General features: G+C 60.2%; 2 protein-coding genes across 2 annotated transcripts in view; both read left to right on the top strand.

Moving 5' to 3' along the window:
- The window catches only part of PCSK4 (proprotein convertase subtilisin/kexin type 4), a 7,107-nt gene extending 4,813 nt beyond the window's left edge, over positions 1 to 2,294 (top strand). Inside the window, exons 11-15 of the mRNA XM_012645473.1 lie at positions 57 to 174; positions 380 to 559; positions 770 to 894; positions 1,421 to 1,555; positions 1,680 to 2,294. Of these exons, the coding sequence (XP_012500927.1) occupies positions 57 to 174; positions 380 to 559; positions 770 to 894; positions 1,421 to 1,555; positions 1,680 to 2,143 (1,022 nt within the window). The 3' untranslated portion in view covers positions 2,144 to 2,294. The remainder of the gene's footprint in view (positions 1 to 56; positions 175 to 379; positions 560 to 769; positions 895 to 1,420; positions 1,556 to 1,679) is intronic.
- Positions 2,295 to 5,257: 2,963 nt separating this feature from the next.
- Positions 5,258 to 9,066, top strand: LOC105811300 (chromosome unknown open reading frame, human C19orf25). The gene is made up of 3 exons (XM_012645472.1): positions 5,258 to 5,303; positions 5,538 to 5,669; positions 7,217 to 9,066. The coding sequence occupies exons 2-3, from the start codon at positions 5,540 to 5,542 to the stop codon at positions 7,441 to 7,443; spliced, it is 357 nt and encodes a 118-aa protein (XP_012500926.1). The 5' UTR covers positions 5,258 to 5,303; positions 5,538 to 5,539; the 3' UTR covers positions 7,444 to 9,066.
- Positions 9,067 to 10,248: the final 1,182 nt, after the last annotated feature.

The raw sequence follows: 10,248 nt of genomic DNA, 5'->3' as shown, positions 1-10,248 counted from the left end.
GGTGGGGGTGGGGGCGCCAGGTCCACAGGGCAAGTGACAGCCGTCCCTCTGCACAGTGAGCCACCACTACGGCTATGGGCTGCTGGACGCTGGGCTGCTGGTGGACATGGCCCGAACTTGGGTACCCACACGGCCCCAGAAGAAATGCACCGTCCACGTCCTACACAACCCCACGTGAGGGTCCCCCCTCCCCCGCCCTGCCCTCAGGGCTGTCATTCCCCACAGGGTGGGGCTGGGGGGAGGTGGGCAGGCCCAGAGGCCTTAGTTACCCATGGGGGAACCGAGGGGCTGGACCCCATGACCTCAGAGCCCCGCCGGCCTGTTGGCTGCCCATCCTGGGCAGGCCGGCAGGAGGGCGCTCACCTCCTCGCCCCCCCAGCCCCATCCTGCCGCTCATGCACGTGAGGAACAACGTGTCAGCCTGCACCGGCAGCCGCAACTACATCCGCTCACTGGAGCACGTGCAGGTGCAGCTGTCGCTGTCCTACAGCCGCCGCGGGGACCTGGAGATCTCCCTCACCAGCCCCATGGGCACCCGCTCCACCCTTGTGGCCATCAGGTGTGTGCCAGGGTGGGGTCGGTGAGCGCTGTCTTCCTGGGGCCTCCTCACGGGGAGGGGCCACGTGTATTCTGGATTCATGGGGCAGCCTGGCAAGGTCAGACCCCCCACGCCCTGCCATGGGGTCACACACGCACTGTGGCTCTGCAGGTCTTCATGGCCGTGCTTGCGAAGACACCCCCCTCTCCCCCGCCCACCTGTCTGTCCCAGGCCCCTGGACATGAGCGGCCAAGGCTACAACAACTGGATCTTCATGTCCACCCACTTCTGGGATGAGAACCCACGGGGCCTGTGGATCCTGGGCCTGGAGAACAAAGGCTACTATTTCAACACGGGTGAGGGCCAGGCCGGGTGGGCTGGGGTGGGACGGGGACTCAGCTCTGCAGCCCCTCCTGTTACCCCCTGCCAAAGGGGTTCCCAGGGGCTCCTCCGAGAGAACATGTGTGCAGTAAGTGTGCCGTTACCTGGGACCAGATCTCCTGGTACAGGCACCAAGTAGGTGTGCTGTTACCCAGGAGAAGTAGGTGTCTGGCCACTGTCACTCAGTAGGTGTGCTGTTACCCAGGAGAAGTAGGTGTCCGGCCACTGTCACACAGTAGGTGTGCTGATAGCCATACCCGGGAGAAGTAGGTCTCCAGGTATAGGCACTCAGTAGGTGTGCTGTTACCTGGGAGAAGTAGGTATAGTCACTTAGCAGGTGTCTAGCAACTGGCACACAGTAGGTGCTTAGCAGCCAGGGAGCCATCTGAACCTGGTGCCGGGTGGGAGCCGTGGGGGTGTGTGGGGCGGGTGCCCCAGGCACTGGCAGGACCAGGCGCCAACAGCCTCCCGCTCCTCCGGTTCCCCTGCGACCCTGCCCAGGGACGCTGTACCACTACACGCTGCTGCTCTACGGGACGGCGGAGGACATGACGTTGCGGCCGCCGTTCCGGCCCCCGGACCCCCAGGTGACCAGCAGCGCGTGTGTGCAGCGGGACACAGAGGGGCTGTGCCAGGGTGAGTGGCCAGCCGCGCGGCCCTCCTGCTGGGAGGCGGCGGGCAGTGTGCGTGTGCGCCGCGGGCGGGCGGGCGGGCAGGCTCTGGGCTGCGGGCGACAGGCTCAGGCGCCCACGTCCCGCAGAGTGCCACAGCCCTGCCTACCTTCTGGGCCGGCGCTGCCTCGCCTATTGCCCTCCGCGGTTCTTCAACCACACGCGGCGAGCCGTGACTGCGGGGCCCGGGCGCCCGGCCGCGCCTGCGCTGAGGGTGTGCACCAGCTGCCACGCGTCCTGCTACACCTGCCGCGGCGGCTCCGCCCGCGACTGCACCGCCTGCCCGCCGTCCTCCACGCTCGACGGGCGGCGGGGCTCCTGCTCCGGGCCGGCCGACCCCCGCGGCCTCCCCCAGCCCACCGCCAGCGCCAGCGCCTGCTGCGGCAGCCCCCGCCGCCTGGGCCCCGCCGTGGTGCAGGTCCTCCTGGCCGTGGCCGTCGGGTGCCCCCTCCTCTGCGGCGCGTCCACGGACCGCCGTAGGCCAGGTCTCAGACACTGGGGTCGCCCCAGTCACCTGCCAGGCCCAGCTGCCGGCTGGAACCTGGAGTGGTAGGACTTGGAGTGTGGACCTGCCTTCCCCTGGGCCCCTGCAGGCACTGTGTCTCGCCCCCGCTAGCCTGGCCTGGAGGGGCGAGAATGGCCCCAGAGGGCCCTGGCTGGCCACTGGCGGTGGGGCCAGAAATAACCTCCAGGTGGAAGACAGAGAGAGGAGTCCCGTACACATTTTGGGTTTGGGGGAGGGGAAGGGATGGGGCAGAGGCCAGACCACGACCACCATCCCTTCCCTGCCCCTGAATCAGGGAAGGGAAAGTCGGGGAGGGAGGAAAACATGGTGCTGTCCAGTCTCCGGCACAGCGACCAACCTCAGAGTTTGCAAATAAAGGTTGAATACAAGGTGCCAAGTCTGAGGCCTCCTTGAGAGCAGGGCAGCCCCGTGCTGAGGTGGACTCCAGTTAGGGCCCCCAGACATCGGCCCCTGGAGGACCCAGTGGGCCCCAATGGGAGAGTCGGGCCCAAGGACAGTGGGGAAGGGATGGGGTCCCCAAGCGATGCCCACACGTTGCCACACTTAGCATCCAACCATGGGACATGGCCCATCCTGGCCCAAACTTTTTATTATTTTTATTTTATTTATTTTGATGGTAAAAATTAAATTTTATTTTTAGTGTACTTCTCAGCAAAATAAGTAACTTTTTAACACCAAGAGCTAACACAAGCGTGATCAGCAGATCACAGTTCAGGTGGCTGGTTCCGGGCAGGTCTATCGAGGTGCCAGTAATTATACTTCTTGGGTCTCCAAGGGCCACAGGGAGGTGGAGGCCTCGAGAGAGTGTAATTACGGACTCTCGACTTCCCCACCCATAAAGCGGGTTTTCCACCTCTCTGGAACTGCAGGTGGGTCCCCAGGTGTGCGAATTGTGAGCAAGAGAGGGTGCCAGGGCAGGTGCCAGCTATGAAAGTGCCACCTGTGTCCTCACACACACCAGAGAAGTGGACACACCTGAGTCCTGATGTTCATTTCTGTGTGATATGTCAAATCAAAACGACTTGGATATTTCTTTGCAAGGTCAGACTAAGTCTATATATGATATGTAGCAAAAAATCCAACCATTTCAAAAAAAGCTATCTTTTTCCAAAACACTTCTTCAACGGGAAATTTCAGATGAACACTTTCCCGAGTTAGCAAAGGTCACTCATGAGCAGGATGATATATGTGAATCATTTGAAGAATATGCAGCTGTTACAGACCTATTAATTGGAGAATACAATGAAAGGTTCACTGACTTTGAGAATCACGACATCACACTCAAATGAGCATTTCAGCCTCACCTAGTTGATGTCACCAGCGCACCTAAAGAACTACAGATGGGCCGGGCACGGTGGCTCACGCCTGTAACCCTAGCACTCTGGGAGGCCGAGGCGGACGGATTGCTCAAGCTCAGGAGTTCGAGACCAGCCTGAGCAAGAGCGAGACCCCGTCTCTACTAAAAATAGAAAGAAATTATCTGGACAACTAAAAAAAAATATATAGAAAAAATTAGCCGGGCATGGTGGCGCATGCCTATAGTCCCAGCTACTCAGGAGGCTGAGGCAGGAGGATCGCTGGAGCCCAGGAGTTTGAGGTTGCGTGAGCTAGGCTGATGCCACGGCACTCTAGCCAGGGCAACAGAGCCAGACTCTGTCTCAAAACAAAACAAAACAAAACAACAACAACAAAAAAAACTACAGATGGAACTGATTGAGCTCTCAGATGACATTTTAAAGTCATTGTTTGATGCTAAGAAAGATGCAATTGAAACATGGAAAAATGCAGTAGAATACCCACACCTTCAGCAACATGCCCCAAAATACTTGCTTTTCAACCACTTACTGCTGCAAATCTACCTTCTCCTATCTAACCCAAATCAACACTCCCTTAAGGTCACGAATGACTGATACCCATCTACAGGATCAACTGAAATTGTGGACCTCCATGCTGCAACCAAACATTCAAATGCTTTCCATCAAAAATCAGACACAACCAAGCCATTAAAAGGTTAACTTTAAAATTAACAAATAGTTTTCATTTTTTGAAATTATTAAGTACATAGTAGTTAGATTTTTACAAAATAATGTACATTTTTAATTATATCTAATTGAAGTTTCTTGAACGGGGACTTATTTGATTACAGCTAAATTAATGGGGCCTTCTGACATGAAAAGGTTCCCCATCCCTGGACAAAACCAACTTGATATTCCACACACTGGAATGTCACTCAGCCATGAAAAGGGACAAGGCTCTGACACAGGCCACAGTGCGGATGGACCTTGAGGACATCGTGCTCAATGAGAGACGCCAGACACAGAAGGACACACAGTGTGTGGCTCCGTTTATATGAAATGTCCAGAACAGGCAGAACCACAGAGAAGGGAAGCTGGGGGTGGGGTGGGGTGGGGAGTGGTTGCTAACAGGAGCAGTGTTTCTTTTGGGGTGATGAGAATGTTCTGGAAATAGACTATGCTGATGATTGCCCAGCTCTAAATATACGAAAAACTCCAAAACCATTGAATTGTATACTTTATACAGGGGAACTTTAGGGTATGTACATTGCATCTCAATAAAGCTCTTAAAAAACACGACAACCGCCCTCCACCTTCCGACCCCAGCAGTGGGAGGAGGGGCCCAGATGACCGCCCAGTATCCCCGCCAAGGGGGCAGGGAGGTTTTAGAAAGTGGAGGGGCAACTTTGACCCAGAGTTGGAAGGCGAGATGCTGACATGCTTCCTGCCTCCGTGGCCCTTCCGTGATTAGAGCAGCCAGCACGTGCTGAGCGCTCACTGCGCGCTAGGGCCCCTCTAGTGCACGGGGACTTTGTCCCCGAAAGTGTTGGGTGTCACCCTTCTGCAGGCACCTGAGCTTCGGACGCTTTGCTACCCAGGCTGGAGAGCCCAGACTCGAACTCACTCGCGCCCCTTGCGCTTCCGGGCCCGGGTTCCCCCAGGAGGCTGAGATCGTGCTGATCCAGCAGCTCCTCCCCTAGGATGACACCGGGACCCTCCCTGGCGCGGCCCCTTTAAGAAGGGGCGGGGCCGGGCGGTGAGTGGCGAGCCGGAGTTGGAAGAGACCGGAAGCACGTGTCACGTGCTCGGGTGCGGGGCTGCGCTCCGACCGGAAGCGGAAGTGGATGTCTCTGCGGCGCTGGGCGTGCTGGTGGCTCCCGGCGCGCGCCCAGGTGAGGAGTGGGCCGGCAGTAGGGGTTTTCGTGGGGAAACTGAGGCAGAGGACAAGCCGGACCCTGAAGCCCCGGGCCTCGTGTGGTTGGGCAGAGGGAAGGCCAGGGGCAGGGCGGGCTTCCCCGGGAGTGGGGCCGCGACGATTGCGTACGAGTTCTCTGGGCGGGAGGAACGGCCCAGGCTAAGGCCAAGGGGTGGACACCCCCGTCATGGCGCCCTTCTCCCGCCTCCAGGCATGGGCTCCAAGGCCAAGAAGCGCGTGGTGCTGCCCACCCGCCCCGCGCCCCCCACGGTGGAGCAAATCCTGGAGGATGTGCGGCGGGCGCCGACCGGGGACCCAGTCTTCACCGCCCTGGCCGCGGAAGGTAGGCGGGGCCCAGGCCCGGGGACGGGCGGACGCGGTATCCCAGCAGCAAGGGGGAAGGGGAGAAGCACACCCCTGACTTCCACGCCGGGCCCTGGTGACCCCAGGTCGGGTGAAACCATGGAATCGGGAGCCCAGGCTCGGGGACCAGTAACGTGGGCAGGATCCTTATCTATCCTCTCTGAGTGCCCCTCTCATCTGTAAAATGGGGCCCATCTTCAGGGGGTCCTGTAAAACGGGTGGGCCAACCAGTGCCTGAGGCCAAACCTTCCCCCTGCCTGTTTTTGTAGGGCCAGGGAGCTAATAATGAATTTTTTTAAAAGTTTTTTTATTTTAGAGACAGGGTCTTGCTCTGTCACCCAGGCTGGAGTGCAGTGGTGTCATCACAGCTCACGGCAGCCTCCAACTGCTGGGCTCAAGCGATCCTCCTGCCTCAGCCTCCTTAGTAGCTGGGACTACAGGCGCCACCATGCCCAGCTAATTTTTTCTATTTTTAGTAGAGATGGTGTCTCAGATCTTGCTCAGGCTGGTCTCAAACTCCTGAGCTCAAGCAATCCTCCCGCCTCAGCCTCCTAGAGTGCTGGGATGACAGGGGTGAGCCACTGTGCCTGGCTGGGAGCAATTTTTAAATTAAGTAACATCTGTCTAAGCACATTTCAGGAACCACGCATTGCTGGTGGCTGTTCTAGTGAACAACGCAGGTGGAAGACATTTCCATCATCTGGAAGGTTCCATGGGATGTTGCTGCTCTAGGTGCATGTGCTGGATTGTTGCTGGTGGGCACCTGGGTGACCTGAGGGTGCTCCAGCTCCAGTTTGAGAATCATGGGTGCAGGCCCAGGTACACTGGCATTTTAGAGTGAGGAAACTGAGGCATGACAGTAAAGGAGCTCACTCCAGGGAGAGGGCATTCTTTGCCTGCCCGCCTTGTCCGTGTGCACCGCCTGGCCTTCCCCGCCTTATTACTAACGCGGGCAGTAAATAAGTGTTTTTTAACCAGACACCAGCGTTCTCTAAGCCGATGCTGGATGCGTAGCTGCATTAATGGGAACCCACCCGGCTGCCCGGCAAGGCAGGCCCTGGCATCTCCGTGCATAGTCAAGGGGACCAGGGAAGAGGGAACCGGGACATGTCTCTGAGTGACCCTCAAGCCTGTGCTCTTTGACCCTGCTGCCACAGGCCTGGGCTCTCATCAGAGCAGGGGGTCTGTACATGGTCTCTGCTAGATGTGAGAGGTGCCGCGAAAGGGGTCGTCACATCTCCCGAGTGTTGGGTCCCTGAGGTCACATAGCCACAGGAGAGGCTCCCAGAGAGAGAGCAGGGGTGAGAGCCATGCCCGATGGCAAGGGCTGGGCTTTGTCTGTGACCCATCCCCTGGCTACATCCTTTGCTGAGGGGCCTGTGTCTCCCAGCTGGGTGGCCCGGGAGCTTTCGTAACCTTTAGAATACCCTGCCCTGAAGGTTGCTCAGGGAAAATGCCCTGTGGCATGCCCAGGAGTGGGCACTGTGGGCTTCCCTGACCAGTGACACTGCTGTATCCTGTCCCCAGACCCCCCAGGCCCCTCCAGGAGGGTGGAAGACGCCAAGGCCCAGTGGGAGCAGCTCTACCAGCAGAGCCGGACCTATGTGGCCACCAACCAGCGGCTGCAGCAGGCAGGCAACGGGCTTAGGCAGAAGTGTGAGTGCCTGCGGCAAGCCGGCGAGGACCTGGCGCGGGAGGTGGACCAGGTGAAGCAGGCGGCCCTGCTGGAGGCTGCGGCTGTCTCCTCGGGCTGACCTCAGGGCTGCCCGCCCGGGGACCTGATCGCCTGTCAGGTCCAGGCCGGCACTTCATGTGGGTCCTCGGCACCTGCGAATGAGCTGGCCCAGGCTGGCCTCCGTCACGCTGACTGCCCAGCTGGCTCCGTCTGTCCTTGTGCCCTGCCTGATGGGAGGACGCCCGCTCTGCTGCAATTCCGTCCCCTCTTCCACCCATGGTTGCCATAGCCCTGGCATGAGATGGGGCCGCTGGGAGCAGATGCCACCTCCTTCCTTCCCGGGGCAGGCACTTTGTCCACCTCTGAGTCCTGTGCCAGGCCCGCAGTTCGGGTGCGGCTCCGACTTGTTCTGTGGTCCAGTCAAACGGGTGCCCACCCGGCGTCAGGGCCGCCTGAGAGCCGGCGCCAGCCTCTGGTCCCACTTCCCTCCACTTTCGGGGCTCCTCCTACACCCATCTTCACAACAACCCTGGGCTGCCAGGGTCACCGTTCATGCTGCCCCCAAGAGAAGACGCCCGAGGCCCCTGCCAGGCTCCGTGTCCACCGTTGGCTGACAGGAGAGCTCATCAGTCACTGCCCGGAGCTAGCTGGGGTCGTCCGGGTCTCACGCTGCCGCCTACCTGGGCAGGTGGGGATTGGGGTGGCAGAGGACCTTAAAAAGGGCCTTTCATGGTAAAAGTCACATCAAGCAGGAACTAAGCAGCCTGGGGTCTGGGGGAGGTGGTCCAGAGGCCAGACCCCCAAGTGGCCCCCAGGCCCTGCAGATAAAATCCACCGTGTCTGATGGGCCTTTTGAATGGCCCCTCTCCGGCCACTCCTAGGGCCCTGGGAGGGATGCCCGTGGCTGACAGGCAGGACCCCTGAAGCCACCTCACACTTTGTTTCTGGAACCTCTCAGACCCGCTTTGTTTCTGGAACCTAAAAGATGTTTCTCTCTCCCCATACAAGGGGTACCTGCAGAAGCTTCAGAGACCCTCTAAACCAGAAACTGGGGCTCAGGGGGCCCAGCCTGAACCTCTGGGGGCTTCTCATTGGTCACTCACCCCAAAGCTTTGCTAACCTGTCTGGGGACAGAAACCCCGGGTTGCCGGGTAAGGCCCCTGTCACCCCTCACCCACTTTGCTGCTTGCAGAGCCGGGCCAGGGCTGAGCTCCCCGGAAGTGGCTGTGCTGTGGGGGCCGCCCAGCCCCTGCCCAGCCATTGCCCATGGTTCTGGTAGCAGGCGCTGTGTCGCCCCCGGCCCATCCGTGCCCAGCTCCAAGGGGCCTGCAGTTGCCCGCCTGCCTGCGGCCAGCACTGAGCCCAGGTACAGACACCCAGGTGTGGCTGCCTGGCTCTGGGGTGCTGTCCATCCTTAGGAGCTCCCCCAGGGGCAAGCAGAGACCCTGCCAGCCTCACCCAGTCCCTTCCTGTCCCCAAATAATTACCATGCCCTGGTCCTGCCTGTGGGGCCTGGCCGGAGGCGTCTGTCCAGCAAAGCGTTGCCGCTTTGTTCCTGGTAGGAGCAAAGCTCCACACCCAGCGCGTGGACCCAAACGGGAAGTCCTCCCCCACCCTTGCCCGGTCGTCAGCCCGCTGGGGAACAGGAGCCACAGGCAGCGCAGGGTGATCGAACAGCTCCGTTTATTAAAGGTGCACGGGAGTCGGACGGCTGGCCGCGTGTCGTCCTTCTGCCAGACAGATGGCTTTACATTGAGGGGGACGGACGGGGAGCTTTATCTATGTACATGTCCACTTAACACTGTGCAGGGACCTGGCACGAGGACAGGGTGGCAGCAGGATGAACCAGAGAAAGGCCAGGTGCGAGTCGAAGTGCTGTGGCCAGGGTGACAGACGGGGCGGGTGAGGTAATGCTGTTGGCCGCCGGGCAGGCGGCCAACCCACTGGCGCGGCACCCCGAGTTCAGCACCCAGATTTGGTGGTGTCGGGGGCAGGTGGTGGTCTGGGGTGCCTCGGGACATCAGACCCTTGTTGCCCCTGAGGCTGGCCACGGTTTGCTTCAGCGGCCGGTGGGGACCCCGCGTGGCCCAGGTGCAGACTGCCTGAGCAGGGTCTGTTGCAGAGGGCGGAGAAGGCAGAAGTGACCCCAGATGTGGGACGTGGCAGGGGTGGTGGCCGGCGGGAGCTCAGAGGTCCGAGCTGCTGGCCCAGGGCTGGGCTGAGGGGGGTGGCACGGGCAGTCCCTCCAGGCCCAGTTCTGGGAGCAATGCCAGACACGTCCCCCTTGATGGCAGCCACTCCAGTAGCCTGAGAGGTAGCTCTGGGAGTTCTTCCCACGGCCCACGTGGGGAAACCGAGGCACAGGGCAGTGAGGTCACCGCCCAGGGTCTCACAGTGCGTGGGAGGTGGGGCTGCACCTCGTCTACAGCTGGGTGGCCGGGGTCCGCCTGCCGTTTCCCCACTGCCAGGCCATCTTGGGTGCAGCCAGCCTGCGGTCTGTAGTCTGAAGGCTCAGGAGAGACCACTGATCCTGCCCCAAGGGGCCAGGGAGTTCCAGAGATGCCCGGCTGCGTCCTGAGGAGGCTCCTGGCAGAGGGAGGTCGCCCTGCTCAACCCACGTCCTCCCCTCCCTGCTCAGTCACTGGCCTGGCAGCAGCCCTGCCTGCCAGCAGGGTCCAGGCAGAGCCCCAGGCGTCGTCAGTCCTGCAGGACACGGCGTTTTGGAGAGTAGTAATGCAGTATGCTCGCGTGTATGGAAGCAGCAGCACGTTATTTCTGGGGCAGGGCCTGAGGTCAGCATTGCTCAAAAGAGTCCTGGAGTTGAGGACAGCTCCTTCTGCCAGAGGCTGGCCCTGCCTGTGCCAGGAGGCTAGGGGGACAGGAG

The sequence above is a fragment of the Propithecus coquereli genome, unplaced genomic scaffold (assembly GCF_000956105.1).
Source record: "Propithecus coquereli isolate 6110/MARCELLA unplaced genomic scaffold, Pcoq_1.0 Scaffold232, whole genome shotgun sequence".
Classification (NCBI taxonomy): domain Eukaryota; kingdom Metazoa; phylum Chordata; class Mammalia; order Primates; family Indriidae; genus Propithecus; species Propithecus coquereli.
Note: the sequence above shows the minus strand (reverse complement) of the source record. Positions and strands in the feature narration are given on the sequence as shown.